Raw genomic sequence first — 18,028 nt, 5'->3', positions numbered from 1 at the left:
AGGTCCTCCCCCATCCTCCTGCCTTTTACTGACAGAACTAAGCTTGGAATGCTGTGGTTGGCTACAACCACTGCGCAGGGAATCAACTGCTTAAAACAACAGACACTCCATTTATCATTTTGGGATTTTTAGACTCCCCAATCTTTTTTTTCTTGAGATTTCACATTTTCCTGCAAACTGGGTTTTTTCATGTTTATAGAAAGATCAGTCTTGCCCATCCATAATTCCAGTCACCAGATTTAAACTATCCCCAGATCTGGCTGACTTTGGTATTAGTATTTAGACAAGTGGGATCCGCAAGAAATGCATGGGAGCATTTTTCTTCCTCTCCTCTCCCCCCACTTCTCAAAGTCCAAAATAGGCCTAGAAATGTCCCTTCCCTCTCCCCCACCTTTTACTCAGAGAACTGAAACCTGGAATGCTGTAGTTGCCTTGCAATATCCACTGGAGGAATCTGTTGTTTCATGCTAGAGGTGCTCCTTATATCATTTTTAATTAAAAATGTATTTTTAAAAAAATTCACATTATTCTGTAGACCTGGAGCCCTTTTCTGGCTTGTCACTGATTTGTCTTGGTCACTGATGGCTCTAATCACTGAATTTAAGCAACCAAAGATCTGGCCAACTTCATTATTGGAATATAAGATGAGGATTCCTGTTTCATGTAAACAGATTTTCTAAGGTTCACACACAGATGTTTCAGAGCAGTTTGGAGCAGAACAATAATATCAATAAGTCCTTTCAAAGGTTAAGACAAACATCTAGAAACTGCCCAGTGTTTGCTAACTTTCTTTTCCTTTTTCACAGCATGTCTCTCCACTCATAGGACGTTTTGTTCCTTTTGCTGCTGTAGCTGCTGCTAATTGCATTAATATCCCATTAATGAGGCAAAGGTAAGGGACATGGGACCTACCAATATTACAGAGCTACCTGACTGTTGGTAGCACCTGCACATTTATGTGCTTTGGAAGGCTGGCAGCAGTCCAAGACTAGCTCTAAATATGGGTGATTTATAAAAGGGATTCTTGTTAGACAGTACTGAAAATTGCACTCATCCAACACCCTTTGTCTGTTTTGTGATTGAGGTTAGGGAACTTCTCATATTTTCTATTTTTCCCTAAAACTAATAGCAGCTTGGGGAGGGGGATGGAATTCTGTCTGGAAAATGGCAGAGGGAGATAGGGTTACTTCCAGACACAGTACCTCAATCCTTATCCAAGTGGATTCACCCCACAACAAGTACTGAAAAACATCAGGATGTTCAGTTCTATAAGTATTTGGGCTTTGAGTTTTATTACTCAACACACATTTGCAAGATTCATCAGATAAATGCTAAACAATCAGCTTGCGCAATTACTCAGGTCTGTTATGGTTATGGTTTATTGGATTTAAGGTCATGTGTATAGTGCCAAAGTGATGCCTCAGCTGCTTTCTGGGATACCTGTTTGGCTTCATAGATGTAACCCAGACTTGGGAGGATACAGACTCATTTTCTCAGTTCTGCAGTTCTCTAAATGGATAACTGTGGCAATTATGAGAGGTGTTCTGCAGTTCTCTAAATTGATAACTGAGGCAATTATGAGTAACTGTGGCAATTATGAGTTACAGAGGTGACAGTGTGTTAATTAGCAGCTATTGTAAGTCATAAACATTTGGCTGCCAATTTGCCTTAGAAATCCATCCTCTAGCTATGCCCAGCTTGTACTGGAAGATACATATTTGGGTAAATGACAAGAAATTTCAATTGCTGAATTTTTACCCCATTTTTTAAATATCTTACAAGTGAAGAAGGCCCAAGCGTTAGTCCAACAAAGGATCTGTGATACTGTTTGCCAGAATATGTGTACTGTAACATATGGGCCTTGTTCACATTCAACTGTAGAGCTAAACTTTCCAGTACTTAAGTATCTTAACCCTACCAAAATATATGAGAGCCTTTACATTAACATGTTGTAATATTTTGCCATAAGCCATCCTTGAGGGTGGTTCCAAGGAAATCCCTTCAAATTATTGATTGGCCATTAACTTGGAAGGTTTGAAAGGGGAGTGGACAAATTCATGGAGGATGAAGCTGTCAATGGCTACTAACCATGATGGCTATCTACTCCCTCCAGTACCAGAGGCAGTATGTTTTATGTCAGTTGCTGGGAGCAGGAATGGGTGGATGATGTTGCAGTAATCCTGCTCATAGGCTTCCTGGAGGCAGCTGGTCAATGCTAAACTTATTGGTCCTTTGGTGTGATCCTGTATGGCTCTTCTTATGGCTATTCCATTGTGGTACAGGGATGAGAGACTGTAGCCCATGCATTGTTTTGTGATTACTTACTGTAAAGGAGTTACAGCTGAAGCAGTTGCTGTGGTAACAAGCCAGTCAGCTGACAAACATAGCCAGGAATAATGCACATATTAATGAAAGAGTGGCTGTCATATTAATGTGGCCGTTGAGAATTGACCTTTGATGCTGAAAGAAATCTGTTTACCAAACAAGTATAAATACTGTAATTTATATTACTACAAAGGAGTGTTGACTGGATTATAAAGTTGGGAGGTGAAAAGTAACTTTCAAATTACAGAGCTACTGTGTCTTTAGTTCCAGTTAGAATAGCTAGTCAAGTTCTGAAAGTTCATGGGGCATCAATTTTAAAGGCAATGCGAAAGTTCTTCCAGGATACAAAATAATGTACACATTTGTCATTTTCCAGAGTGTAGTTACAGAACAAATGTAAGAAAATATGGGCTGCAGCCACTTGTCAAAGTAAAATCCTTCTTGTCGTCCAACAAGTTTTGTGAAGTAGTGCTTTCCAAAAATATGAAGAGGGGGTAAAGATTCCTCTCTCAGTTCCTTGTACAAAGATTAATCCTGCCTTATCCCTTCCCAATGAATTTGATTATACATTTAGTAAAAGTAGAGTAGGGGCTAAAATTAAAACTGTCAAAATAGTAACTTTGGAGAAACCAGCCGCTGAGTGTGCCCCGCCCCCTTCATTCCATGGGTTCCCAATAATATCGGGACCCATTATTGGGACCCATGGGTCCTCAATATCATCAGGACCCACTACCTCTTCCTCCTCCTTCTAGGAGGATTAGGTTTAAGTGAGATGCCTATCTTAGGACATAACTGCTGTTTTGTTATATTTATGGAAGCTGTATTATGATGATTTTATATGTGGTTTTATGTTGTACACCGCCCAGAGGCCTTCGGGGATGGGGCGGTATATTAAATTAAATAAATAAAAATAAAAATAAATAAAATAGTTATTCAGCTGGTCTCCTCTCTCTTTTTCAAATTCTGACAGGGAATTAAAGCATGGTATTCCCATTACAGATGAAAATGGAAACCGATTGGGTGAATCAACCAAAGCTGCTGAACAAGCCATTCTGCAAGTGGTTGTCTCCAGGATTCTTATGGCTGCTCCAGGAATGGGTTAGTTCTGTTGCCATTAAGCATAATTCTTGTATCAGTCATGACACAATTTTTTATTTTGCACATACGGACTACAGAGCAATTCTCATAATCTTTTGTGCATATTAGGCTGCCACTTTGCCAGGTGTGCCCACATGGAAAAGAATGAGGTGCTGCAGGGTACTAGGTGAGAGTGCGATTTGGCCTCTGGGTGTTTTGGACTGCCTGACTACATCAAACTAGCTGTTTTGTTCAAAATCTCTTGGTTTTATGGCATTAATGTTTATGGCATTAAGTTTCAGACTATTATAAATCCAGAATCATTTGTTCCTCTTTGATTGCTATCATTTGAGGTATCTTTCGTGTATACATAATTTGATGCCCCTGATAATAATGGAAGAAGTTTTGCTAAGGTACTGCATATTCAAGAGAAGTTCAGTTCAGAAACTGTGATCGTCTATTGCAGCCCAAATAACAGACTAGGCATTTATTATCACATAAACTTTCATACGTTTTCAGGTGGGGTTTTGGTTTCAAAACTTTAAGTAAAAATCTTTCTGCCAACTGAACATAACGCTTCATTTACCTGATAAAGCCAGCAATGGCTGATAAAAGCTGCTGCCACAATACATTAATTGGTCTTCATATCAGGGATACTTTCTTTTGTTGAGCATACTAAATCTGCTGCAGAAGAGACTGAATGTTAAACAATGAATACAAACTGAAGGAGGAAACTACATGTTGCTGCGGTGGGGATGTCACTGTTCCTAGAGAGGAAGGTTTTAGGGAATGAACTTTCTCACGGTCTCCCATCCCATTCACCTTCTAATGAAGCCTATCAGGGAATAATATTGTTAGCTACTGTTATAAACTACTGGATGTTATTTGCTAACTTTTAACTAGGTGGCTTTTTTATTTTCTTACCTTGTAGCCATTCCTCCCTTCCTAATGAATACTTTGGAAAAGAAGGCATTTTTAAAGGTAAGCCTAAGTTGCTTTCTACCAGTTTCCTCATAACAGTAAACTGACCTCAAATGTGCAGAGAATAATTAAAGAAGTTTAAATTTCCAATTATTCTACATTCTATTCAGGGAACGCTTGTTTGTGATAACAATTAGAAAACACATTAAAAGTTTAATGATTCAGCTGTGCAAAATAGATCCACATAACCAGTAATAAGGGGTTGTCTGCATATCTAGGGTGGGGAAAGATGCTCCGGGCACTACTTGAGGAGGGTGCCAGACATCCCAGGGCCCCCAGCCACCTGGAGCATCCCCCAGAAAGGGCACACTCCTCAAGCCCACCACTAACCCAGCAGCTGCCTCCCGCTCACAGCCAACTAATTGAGCCAACCCACATCCAGCATACCACTTCACAGATTAGGATTAGGACCCCACGACAGCTGGCAGAGCCAGGCATGGGCCTGGGCACTGAGAGGCCTTGAAGACTAGACACAGCTGGTGATGCGGCTCTCAGTTGTGGGGCTGCAGCAAGTGGTCTAGCTCATCACAGCCCTTGGATCAGCCCCTTTCCTTGCATGGCCACCTTCACCACTGAGTGCTGTCCAGCACCACTTTTCCAGATGTATGGCTGCTTCTTTTAGGGAGGCTTCCATCTGGCCCAGCAAGAAGAGGCCAGGGCCGGCATAGCTTTCCTTGGGTCAGGCGCATGAACAAGCTGCGGGGGACAACAGGACAGCCTGCATGTGGATGTGGAGGGAGATTCTGCTTGCTGAGAAGGGCATGATGGATCACAGTCCCTCAGGCTCCTGTCCTAGGCCCATGTGGTGCTACAATGTGGCAGTACCTCTAGAGCTGGCGGGCAGCAGGTTGTTGCAAAGGCCATGGTACCGCACTCCTCCCCCACAACTCGGGCGGGCTTTCTGGGCCTGTGAAATCAGAGCTCAGCAAGGTGGGCTGCAAACTGGAGGCCTTTCTTTGCATGGAAGGGTTTCACCTTAAGGAACAGCCATTTCTGGCCTCACAAATGAACAATAAGCATCACTGTGTTCAAAGCAAGGAAGTATTGACCTACAGTCCCAAAAATTCACAGTGAAGGCGTGTTCAGAAGGGGGCACAATTTCAGATCTTGCCCTGAGCACCATTTACTGTAGATATGCTTCTGATTGAAGCAGATGTACTAGAAATCAAGATATTTGCAAATACAGATCTTGCCCTTCCATGTTGTCTTGTGAGTTCAAGGATTTAAGGAAATCGGCTACCATAGCAAAGCTGCTTCAGATGGCTGCTTCAGTAGATGTAATCCTACTTTATGCAGAAAGGTATTTGTGAATGACATGGGTGATGGCACACTTTATTTGGGGGTGGGAGGTTTGCAGTAGTGTCAAGAAAAATGGCTTGATATGCAATTTGTTTTTGTGCTGTGTAGCACCCATTTCTTATGTGCAAGCTCATGTTTTATTCTTTTAGTGGCAGTGGACAAAACAGCAGCAGTTATTTCCACCAGCATCACATATTCTTGTTAGTGACTCTGGTAATTTGGGAACGATGGAAGCCAAAATCTCAGCAAAACCCAAAACTTTTCCAAAGATTTGACCTTGCCCATATTGAATTAGTGTCAGCCAGAAAGCCCTGCATATCTTTCTTGAGCAAAAGCACCCACAAGAAAGGAGCAATCCGCAGAAGGGAAGACTTGCTGAAGACCGAAGAACCCTCACTTGCCTCATTCTTTAGGCCCATATACTCATGCCACTTTCTGCTGAGTTCATGAGGATTATAAATTTCCATGCCTCCCATCCCAATTAATTTAGTTAGAAAGCTTTCAAAATAAACATTTCCATACACTATGGCTTCTGTACTCACTGAGAAACATCCAGGCCTTGGGCTTGGGATCTATCTCTAGCAAGGCCTCTTACTTGCCAGTTTCTTCCTCTCACGAGGGTAAGAATGGGAGACCAAGGTGTGAGTATCTGTGAGAAAGCAAGAATGAAAGTGGTTTGATGAGGAGGGGGTTGTTTTTTTCCTTTTCTGTTTTTTTTTTTAGGGTTCTTCAGGTTTTTCCAAGAATTGTCCAAGAAAGTTTAGAAAACCAAACTCAGGGTGAGGTGAGCCAAGAAGTTTGCCCCTCACTAACCATCCTGTAACCTTATGTAACCTTATGTTTATTTATTATTTGACATTCTTGCAACCACTCCATCACAGCTCCCAAACAGCTGGCCAGAGAATATGGGGTGGAGTCTGCATGGCCATCCATTAACAAATACAGCTTGGAGTCATCTGCTTATTGATGACACCAAAGCCCAAACCTCCAGATTAACCCAGCAAGAAACATACAGATACAATATAAATATATAACACTCCAGTATGATAGTAACTTTATTCTAGTCTAGAATAGAAGAGAGTTTACATAATTAAGATGAGGTTTCATGCTTTAGCGATTCCCTATCCTAAAGCAGGACAAGCATATCTTGAATCATAAATAAATAAATGTTACATTGCATTATAAGCCCAACTATTTTTAACATAGCTTTCTACTACATGGCCAATTCAGAGGATGTAGTGAAGACAATATCTTATGTTTTATCTATGTAGCAGCCTTTAATACTTCAGTATGGCTGTGTTTGCACATAGAATAAGAATTTGATTGACCAATTAAAGACTTCTGGTTAATGTGAAACTGACATGCATCTAACTTTTAAAATCAGATCCACCCACAACTTAAAATACACTTTATATTTCAAGCAAGATTTGTGTATTGCAAATATAATTAGTTGAATAGACATTTCTACTAAACAGGTGTACAAGGGGTGATCTAGCTGTAATCTGTGTGAGACTAAAAAAATAACAAGCGTAGTTAAATTTTAGAGTGGATTACTTGCCATTTATAATTTGCGGTGACTTTTAAGTCTTTAGAATTTTTTGCAAGATAGTATATGGAACTATAAACGCATGGAGGTGCCTTATACCTATTGATCTCACAAGGTCAGTAATGTCTACTCTGACTGGCAGCAAGTCTCCAGGGTCTCAGTCAGAGGTCATTCATATCACCTACTATCTTAACTTTTTAAGCTGAGATGCTGGATATTGAACCTGGGACCTTCTGCATGAAGCGTAGGCACACTGTTATTGAGCCACAGCCCACATTTTCTATTAATGTTTTTTTAGGAAACAAACTGTCACCTTTCAACACAAAGGCTATAGTTGTGTACTGATTGCTTATTTCCATTTTCCCATTCAGGGTTTAACTATTTTGCTCTCAATTTCAACAACAATATAGGGAGATGCTTTTCACTGAAAAATCATAATTGTACATATTGAGGGCACTGTGTAATTCCATTCACTAAATGACATGTAAACTTTATGTTAGTCTTTTGCAGCAAATGCTTGGTTTTAGTAAGAACAAAATCCAGTATAGTTCAATTCAGTTTCATTAACTGAACTTCAAATAGTTCAATTCACTTTCAGCTCCCATTAGAAGCCTTACTTATTTTTAGATGATTTGTTTTTGCAAGCTTCTTTGATCATGTGTCAGTAAACAATACTTAAACTATGTGAAGCAATTCTAATTTTTTGAGATAGCTGTTCTTTGTGGACAACAAGAATAAAAGAGTGGAAATAAGTTGCCATTGGAGGTGTTTGTGGTTATCAGAATTTTTCTGAAAGTATAAAAACTGAAAGGCAGCAGGTGGCGCTGCAGACTAGCTTCAAGCAACTACAATCTAGTGCTGGCATATTATTTTTCCTCAAATTTTCTTTTTTATACAGATTTTGTACCAAATCTCCAAATCTCTTTTGTGAGTTTAAAAATGCAACTTGCAACACAGCCTTTTGCATTGTTTATATTGTTTCAATGACATAAACAAAGTGTATTGTTTTGTTCAGTTTCTGTAGTGTAAATTCTCTTTCAATTGTTCAAAATTCCAATACATATCATCTGAGGTGCCATGAATTTCATGCAAGAGTAAATCATCAATCCCTTAGAGTAAGGCATACTGAAACCTGTGTCAGACCAATAACTAAGTCTTCTAGTGCTGTATAAATCTTTTTGCAACTTACTTATGGAAATCTGAAATTTCTTACAGACTTTTGCAGCTAGTGCATGATATATTACTGAAAATATTCCTTCTTTTGGATACTACCAATGCTTCAGATTAGTACAGTTTTTTTCTGAAAATATCTGATCTAGCTTGTGCCCTCAGAAAGTTTCCTTGCAAGTAATCATGGAACACAATCAGTGGGTTACTTTTTTTGCATTGATTTCCATGAAATATTTAACTATTACATTGCTATTCAGAACTATAGCATAGACATTGTTCAGTGTTTTCATCTTGAAAATTCCTGCAGCTACTTATGCAAATTAAAAATAGCATCAGTATGGGAGATACTCCTATTGCTAACTTTTCACTGTATTTGACTCTAATGTCAAACACTTCTGTAAGCATAGGGTATTATATGTCACTCTTGTGGTAAATGGATTACGCATTTGCATTACGCACAAGCAAAAACTGAACATGTTGCTTGAACAATTACTATGTCTATTCTATCAAAGCAGAATAATATGTTCCTGCCATAGATCATATTTACAAGACCAAAGTGGTGCCTCACTTACTTCATGGGATACTTATCTGGCTACATGTTTCTAATAAAACCATAGTGAAGGATTAAACCAATCCTATTGATGGTGAAGAAGGGATTCCTTTGGACCATAATACCTTGTAAAGAAACACCATGTGGGCTCAGGGTAGATTATGGAAGAAAATTGATTGGGGCTGGGTGGAAAACGCTGGTTGGATCAACCCTTAGAGACTCAGTTGCTCACAGTACAAATACTATAATTACTTGTTTTAATGACTATTGCATTTCGAAAGTGCACAGTTGATTGTTTGAATAAAAATAATGGAATAGTAAAACATTCCTCTCTTTTATCATTTTACAGAAATATTGCTGTAATGGCCCAGAAGAGTTACTTTCATCCTTAAATGCCCTATATGAACAATGCAGTCTCATATAATTGTCTCTATTAAGTTCTTACTTACATCCCACTACTGAGAACATATAGACAATTCAGTAAGCACTGTGGACTTTTTATTAAAAGAATATTATTACAGCAGGCCCTAAGAGTTAGGAATGTTGACAGTTGCCCAGTGGTAAGCCATATATGTAACTTTTGCCTACTCTATGCATACATTTTTAGTGTCCTTATGATTTTTAAAAGTGCTCTATCCAAAATCTCCATTAATGGATATGCAGTGAAGCAGAAACATGTTTATTGTGTACCATTTTGTTTTTGACATAGCGGTTTCCATGGATGAGTGCCCCAATTCAAGTGGGATTAGTTGGGATTTGGTGAGTAAAAAATTCAAAGATTTTTTTGAGTATCACCCCCTTCCTCATTCATGTTCACTTTTAACACTACATGACACACTCTAAAATTTTGACCTAGCAAGACCATTCAAGTTTTATTAAGCATAGGGCAAATAACACAGATGAAGTAATAACTTGTTCTGAACCAGCTACAGGGAGCATGGCAAGAAAAAAACAAAGTTCCATACCTCAAGAATAAGGCAGGATATAAGTTTTAATATGTGGTTTCCTCATCTGTGTTGGGATCAAAGAGAGCAAACAAAAATGCAAGGAGAAAGGCCTTGCAAGGCCTTGCAAGGAGAAAGGCATGCTGAGCTGAAAAGGCCATGTTAGGAGAGGAATACTGCAGGGAAATAAAAGCATTGACAAAAACAGAGAAATGCCTCCCTAACTTCCACCCTCCTAGCATTGGTAATGAGCAACAGGGTTATTGTGCTGCACTTCTTGGTTAGTACAGGGATACATGTATAACTTCCTACAAAGTTCAGATGATCCTATTGACTTTCCCCAAAGGAGTCCTTTTACTTTAAGAACAATTACTGTAAGTAACTTAAGTTATTGTTTGTCTTTTCCAGTTTGGTATTTGCCACACCTTTATGCTGTGCGTTATTTCCTCAGAAAAGGTACTGCATGCTTTTCATATTATTCTTCTATGACAAGAGTTTCAGTGGTGTCAGATGATTTACAGAGATAGTTGAAAACATTGCCCTGCTTTTAAAATCTCCTTAGTTCAGTCAGAAATCACCTATCTACACCTTTTAAAATAAGCAAATTCTTTGTCCAGTTTGTACTGGGCAGTTGGAGCACTTGGTGACAGCCTTCCTTAAACACCTACAGTTTTTCTCTCCTCCATTGCTTCTGCCTCCCCTCTGTAACTTTACTGGAAGGATAAGATCAGTAATGTATTTCTTCTAACAATTCACTCTCTTTGCCTGCCGTCCTTTTATTCTCTTCTCTTCCTTTTAAGTCAGTCAGATTGTGCCTCTTTCCCCATTTTGTTTTCCTTCTACCTTTCCTTCTTGTTTTTTCTGGATATGAGTAAAAAGTTGGGAAAGCAGAAAGTTGGGAAATGACTTTGTGAAGGTGGAAATTCTATGCTCCTGGTTTGTCATTGTCTAGGCTAGGAATTAATTAGCTTTTCTCTTACCTCTGTTCAGTTTTAGCCTTGACTACTTTTTGTTCCATAGTACATTTTCTTCTCCTTCCCATCCAGTTGTGAGTGTAGGGGGTGTGCAGTTTTCCATTCCTGGGAGGTTTCCCATCCTTGAGACAACAGCTGTGAGATAGCAGCATCTTCTCTCTTTGCTGGAGAGGTGATCAGAGTGATGGTTCACTGGTTTTCTGCTTCAGGAATATCCTCCTGCTAATATCCCCCAATAAAGGAAGATCTGTAAGGGAGTCCGAAGGAACATTAACCCCTTGTGAACTCTTTGACTTCAATTATGGTTAGGAATACATGTGCTTCCTGCCTACTTAATCTGTTTTCTAAGTATGAGCAGAGGAAATTCCATCACATCCTTTTCAACTGCTTCTCTCATTCTTCTGTCTGTACCATCCCATAATTATATTCTAATAGTTTTCTTGGCTTTATGCCTTTTCTCTTTCTAAGTGGAAAGCTCCTTCCCACAAGTGAGTTTATTATTCACCTTCCTACTGCCCAAGGAAAGGGGTTTTCTGCTTCCATACACAAAACACAGAGATTAATCAGACAAGTAAGGGGAACATCCCACTCTTTGTCCCTTTTTCCCTGGCTGGATGCCAAAAAAAGAAGCCTACTGGGTGTTCTCACCCCACTCTAGTTCCAGTAAATACTTTTAAGTTTGTAAGTATTAGATGCTGAGAGTAAAATATTCACTTGCAAAGTAAAACGAAGATGCCCTAGAATTGATATCAGTGAAACAATAGTGGATTGAGGGATAAAAAGAAACAACGTTGAGTCTGAGCATGAAGACCAAGAAACAGAACTTTATTCCTGCTGCCTTTCACTCTTCAGAACTATTTTATTGGAAAGGCAGTGGATCTGATTCCAGACAAGGGCCGAAAATCCCTTCTCTGTTGAAGACAAGCCCTGTTCAGTTGTTGCTCGCGATCATGTATGCAGAGTTGATGCACATACACTTGTACACAGTTATGACTTGCTGCGGGTACTGAGGAGGATGGGGGCAGTAGGCACAATCCTACTCCATTTTGTTCACATAGACTGCCTATACTTTGAACAATTGAGCTGGGCTACAGCCTGCTGAAATAAATAAGAGTATGGGGAATGAGGCTTGATCTGGATAGCCCTGTTAGCCCAATCTCATCAGATCTTGGCTATTAAGCAGCATTGGCCTTAGTTTGGATGCAAGACCACTAAAGAAGGACTGAGTCGCTGCACAGCGGCAGGCATTAGCAAATCACCTCGAAACATCATTTGCCTTGAAAACCCTACAGGGTCACCTATAAGTCAGCTATGACTTGATGACAGCAGTGGGGAGGGAAATGACCTAAATAACATAGTCTTATCTATTGACAAGAATATACATTTCATTTTGTTGTTAATGCAAGCAGAAGTCCCCTGCTTCTTTTGTGATAGCACTTTGACTTGTATTGAATTCAAAACAATGTAACTCAACATTTGCCCTCTTGGCTTAGAAGACTGTTAGAAAAGCTGTAATAGCAAAAGCAGTTCCACGCAATGCTGAGATGGATCAGTATTCATCACACCTAGGTGGGTATTCTATAGTGCTGATATATTAACACTCCTATATGTGGCACTTGCTGGTTTTAACTGCATGTCTCCATGCATACTAAATTCATTTTATTCATTCTTAATAGTAAAGCTTAAAGTGTTAACAATCAGTTTAAAGGTCTCCCAGTCATTCATGACTTGCTATTTCAGTTTCAGTTTACAAGTGAAAGCTTAACAATTCATATGAAGTTCATTTTTTTAGTTGACATTAACACACTATACCAATAATCCTTCGCCAAGCAAAACAGTACTTGAAAAATATGGCTCATTTTGTGGTTCACAATGTTACAAAGATGCTAACTATTTGGACTAACTAAGATTCTTATAAAAGAGTTTTAGAGTTGATAAATCGCTTTCGTACTAATCATGTTTATTGTTTAATAGACTCAAACTTTTAAATAATAATATAGTTGTACCACTAATTAGACTGCAAAATGATAATTAAATAATATGTAATGTAATGTCTTAATTTCTTCTGCTCAGTTCCATGTCAGTAACTCGTCTGGAGTCAGAATTGCAAGCCAAGATCCAAGAACTCGACCCTGAATTGGACCGTGTGTATTTTAACAAAGGATTATAATTTGTAGCAAACTATTCCTCAGCAACAATTAGGTGAACTTATTTTTGAATTGTGTGACAACTTTGAAGACAGTCCTGATGTGTCCTTCCAGTTTTACCCAATTTTAAACACTGAGGTTCTTTGATTATCCCTAGAGGATTTTCATAATTATGATTTCAAATCATAGTCTTTACCACTTTGTCTGCTGCATATACTACAAATGTTTTTAGCTGCAAATATTCAAAAATGATTGCATCACTTCTCAAGGAGTTAAAAATTAAATATCTTTAGAAAATGTCCCTGGCAGAGAAAATCTTCTATTTTAGACAAATCTTCCTATTTTAATTTCCCCTAATGAGAGAGTAACTGAGAAGTTAATTTGTGCTACTGTTTTGTGGCTATAGTTCAGATTGTGAATTCCCATCTAATTACTTTTTCAGAGGTCCAGGGTATGATTTCTGGAGCATTCCTACTCAATTCTGAGTGCATAAACAGCTTTATCACACATCTGATTTAACTGCAATAGTGATAGGGTAGGATAAAAGAATTTACTCATGCAACATGGCACGCGTTCTGGTCTATCATTTAAACTGGGTCCTTAACAACTATTCATGCAATGTTAGCATACCAGAGATCCCTCAGTGTCACTTTTAAATTGGGACTGACTTAAATAGTTCAGGGAAGATGCAAGCGTTAAGAGTGATAGGTGGCCTGGATGTGAATAGATAATATTGAGTAAGGGGGAAAGAGCTTATCAATATCTTTGAGGCCAATTCCCACAATGGCTTATTTGTTATTATTGCACGAAAGCTTTTTTGTGTTTTATTTGTATTTTAAAAATAGTAATAATTGGCCAGCTCTCTTAGATCATACAAAAGTATCTAAACATTGAATAAAGAAGAAGTACTAGGTGAACCCAAAGGTTCCCTTCCACTGGTGGGAGGAACCTTCTAAGAAGACGTCCTCCAATGCATAGAAAATAGCACTTATAATTCTAATTAAAATCATATTGAAACATTAAACAAATTAACTGGTGCCATCCATGGTACTGCGACTTTACCATGATCTGAGATATGTAGCAGATGCAATAAGTGCATGATGCCCTGTTCAACAGTGGACTTGCTTTCAGTTTTGGTGCTTAATATCCTTCAACAATGGGCAAGATCCTATAGGAACTTTCTAACAGCTGCCTGTCTGGTTATAGCAATAGCCATACACTCTTCAAAAATCCAGCTGGATTTATGCACTTCATTACTAAGTTTCAGTTGCCTTATTTGTTATATTTTTCTGGAAATTGCAGCATTTTTATTATTATTGGCCTTGTTTTCTCATATCCTTTAGTTATCAAACCAGGTTAAGTTCTCAAGACACTCTTAAATTCAGTCATGTGGAAGCATTAAACTGCTAAATGGAATTGAATTTAGTAATTAGAATGGAATTGTATGACTGCCCTATATTTCTATGGGAGGGATATTGTCACAGCCTTTTAAAATTTTGACAGTTGTTGGTCAATGATTTTGTTCCATAAGTAATAAGGCAAGAAGCATTTTTAATCAGTTGCCTGTTGCTTTGGAATGCCTTGGTGTGCTTTGTTGCTATGAAATAGAATGATCCCACGAAATAGGATGCTTTTTATTTTCCATTATTCAGATGAAGAAATCAACCCAAAATGTTGAGTTGTATAAAGATGTCCATTGAGTCCATAGCTAAATTTAGATTTGAACCCAAGTATCTGCTGAACTGCACAAAATATTAGAGAGTTATTCTCATCAGCACTCTGCTGTAATTTTAGTGTGTGTTTGACCCTCACGCCATGGGAGTCTACCATTAATGTACATCATCCCAAATATAATGTCATAGTGAACACCTCTTTGTACTGGTACAAATAGATCTAGCTCTGTACTCAGTAGAGTTGTTACTTAACAGAGAATCTGGCCCTTGTACATGTACTAAATAATGTTCATAATTAATGTCATACATAAATAGGGTGTTAACTTTATAAAATAGCTAATGTCTAGATGTGCCAAGTACAGTATACAGGTCTACAATTTCTATGACTGTAGTATTGGAATGTGACATTCTATAAACCAGAGACTTGTTTAGGAACAGCTCTTGAAATTGTAACAGAAGAAGAAAAGTTAGATTTTATGCTTGGCACTGAATCCTGTAAAATACTTGATTTGTACGATACCGATATGGGATTTGTAGAGAAATTCAGTGTTTACAAACTTTTTTCCAAGGATTCATGCGATTGCTTGGAACCTCACTAGGAATTCCTTGGTGTTGAGATGCTTTCCTGAAAAACAGCTTGTCTTGCCCTTGCAGTATATCCACAGAAAAGTGTTAGATGTGTAAAACACCATTCATGGTAGGGCACTGGTGAGGACTAACAAACTCAGTATACATCACAGAAAATGCTCCCAAGATTTGTACATCAAAATGGATGTGAAGAGAAACAACTCAGAAAGTAAAAACATCTGGAGTAAGCAACTTCAGGGTGTTAACCTAGGGGTTGTGTTAAAGCTTTTTCTCCAGTTCTTATTCCAATTTTGTCAAACCTCACATTACTTTCTTTGGCTGCAGCTAGAATGTCACACGATCACTATCACACACCTGCTTTGGCGGTATTGGGGGGAAAGGTCATGTAATGAATCATTTACCTTTTAACAAGAGACAGATTGCTCCTGTAGACGCAATGTGCTACTCATGCACCCATCTTCAGTGCAGATGGGGGTAAGGGGCAATTTTGCAGTATGATCAAAAGTTCATGTAGATTGGACGTGCCTTGGCCCTGCAGATTTGTGCTAGCGCACATAACAGCCTTTTAAAACTTTTAACAGTTTTCATAACGTGTACTCCCAAGTAAATCCAATGGAATTCAACAGGCCTTTACAACTAGTAAAGGAGCCTAAGATTTCATTTTACAGTACCATCCTAAGCAAAGTACATCTTAGTGTATTAAAGTCAGTGGTTAAAGTCAAAGGATATCACTGTCCTTGGGAGTGCACTGTTTAGTTTCCTTGGTGAATTTCAACACAATTATGGCAATAAACATTTCTGAATGAGAAGAAAAATATTTTTTTAATTATTGTATTTTTTCTGTTTTGTATAAACGATCATGTTACACCTGCAAAGACTACAGGAAGAAAATTAATAATTACTATCTCCTGTTTAAATGTCTTGGTGTGTGTTTGTTTTTTATCAGCACATTTTCCAGTAGTTCGGGGGTTTTCCATTTGTTGTAAATCAGATCATTCCATGTGACCTCAGCTTTTTTTTTAAATTTGGGTATTTACAGATTGTGTGCTTGAGATAATATAACCTAGTGTGAAAAATTTATTGATAGATTTTACCAGGAATACAAGGAGATTCTTTGACCATTTATAATCCTGAGGACAAAGAAATACACCATGAATGGTATTTTTTAAAATATTGGTCTCTTAATGCTTTTCTACAGGATTGATAATTTTCTTGGTATTATTAACATGAACAAAATAGTATTAACATCAGTAAATTTATACTGATATGATAGAAATAGAATGTTTTTTTAAAAAAAAATCCAATGAAGTGCAATAAGCTAGTACAATGGAATGGTTATTAATATTTCCAGTTGGAAAAAATGATTCTAGGTTATCTTTGTGACTTAAGTACATTTTAAATGTAAGTATTAGCACAATGTCTTGCCAGTGTTGATGGCACTTAATGTACAATTTAAACTGGATGAAACATTAAAATCAGTGACTGAAATGTATGTCATGTCCTCTGTGAGAAGCAGACTTTAGGAAACCCAAGTGTCAGCTCAGTGATGTTGTAAGTGTGTATGGGTTACACTACCAATTCCAGGCTACCAATTCCAGGCTATTTCTCAATAGATAGCTTGCTGGATTCTGCCAATTGTTTTTACCACTTCCAGTGCAATTGATGTAATGTTCACCAGTTCCCATGTCTCATGACAGATCACCAAGTCTTCCCTTATACTCTTCTTGGGGGGTCCTGATCCCCTTAGAGCAGTGTTTAGAAGGGTGTTTTGGACTGAAGGGGAAGGCCAAGAAGACACAACCCACAAATGGAAATCCTGTGTCAGCTTATATTTTTGGTGGGATCCAAGCCACTGTGTATAGATATCCAAATACAAAATAGTAGTAGAAGAAGAGTTTGGATTTATATCCTGCCTTTCTCTCCTGTAAGGAGATTCAAGGCAACGTTAAACTCATTTCCTTTCCCCTCCCCAGAACAGACCTCTTGTATGGTAGGTGGGGATGAGGGAGTTCTGAAGAACTGTGACTAGCCCAAGATCACCCGGCAGGAATGTAGGAGTGGGGAAACAACTCTGGTTCACTAGATAAAAGTGCTGCTTATTTGGAAGAGGGGGGAATCAAACCTGGTTCTCTGGATTAGAATCCAGTAGTCCTATCCACACCATGGTGACTCTCATTCATAGCTGACAGAAAATGAATGGTACACTGCATACTTTTCCCATTTAAATTGATGAGTGAAAAAGGATCATATATATCCCTCTGTGTGTGTGTGTGTGTGTGTGTGTGTGTGTGTGTGTGTGTGTGTGTGTGTGTGTGTGTGTGTGTGTGTGTTTCAGAAATGGAAATGATGCTATTGATGCATGCATTAATTTATTCATATATGATATGACACAGATTGACAAATATACATGGATAATGGGTTGGGTGCATTCTCCTCTTAATCTGAGGTAGGGATTAATTTAGACTTTTGTTTCCAGTCTCTTGGCCCCTGTGCTCTAGCTTACCTTTATGATATAACTAGCGGGGCCCGGCCACGCGTTGCTGTGGCTATTGTCCTTCTCAGCACAGTCTGCAACCCACACAGATGTCCATGCAGGTCCAATGATCCACAGCATAGCCTTTTGGTCAAATAGAATCCCTCTTTCCCTTTTCAATTCACATTGTTATATGGTGGTGTCTTGGTTTTTTAGTGTAAGGTAATCCTTTCCATTCCACAACATAACTGTCCAGAGTGCGAATCCCGCTGTCCATGAGG

At 38.5% G+C, this 18,028-nt stretch overlaps 1 protein-coding gene across 1 annotated transcript in view; it reads left to right on the top strand.

Annotated features, from left to right (window-relative positions):
* SFXN1 (sideroflexin 1) overlaps positions 1-16,762 on the top strand; it is a 43,938-nt gene extending 27,176 nt beyond the window's left edge. Inside the window, exons 6-11 of the mRNA XM_048488090.1 lie at positions 807-892; positions 3,296-3,423; positions 4,334-4,383; positions 9,658-9,707; positions 10,301-10,348; positions 12,940-16,762. Of these exons, the coding sequence (XP_048344047.1) occupies positions 807-892; positions 3,296-3,423; positions 4,334-4,383; positions 9,658-9,707; positions 10,301-10,348; positions 12,940-13,036 (459 nt within the window). The 3' untranslated portion in view covers positions 13,037-16,762. The remainder of the gene's footprint in view (positions 1-806; positions 893-3,295; positions 3,424-4,333; positions 4,384-9,657; positions 9,708-10,300; positions 10,349-12,939) is intronic.
* The last annotated feature ends 1,266 nt before the right edge of the window (positions 16,763-18,028 follow it).

Source organism: Sphaerodactylus townsendi, linkage group LG03 (assembly GCF_021028975.2).
Source record: "Sphaerodactylus townsendi isolate TG3544 linkage group LG03, MPM_Stown_v2.3, whole genome shotgun sequence".
NCBI lineage: Eukaryota > Metazoa > Chordata > Lepidosauria > Squamata > Sphaerodactylidae > Sphaerodactylus > Sphaerodactylus townsendi.
Note: the sequence above shows the minus strand (reverse complement) of the source record. Positions and strands in the feature narration are given on the sequence as shown.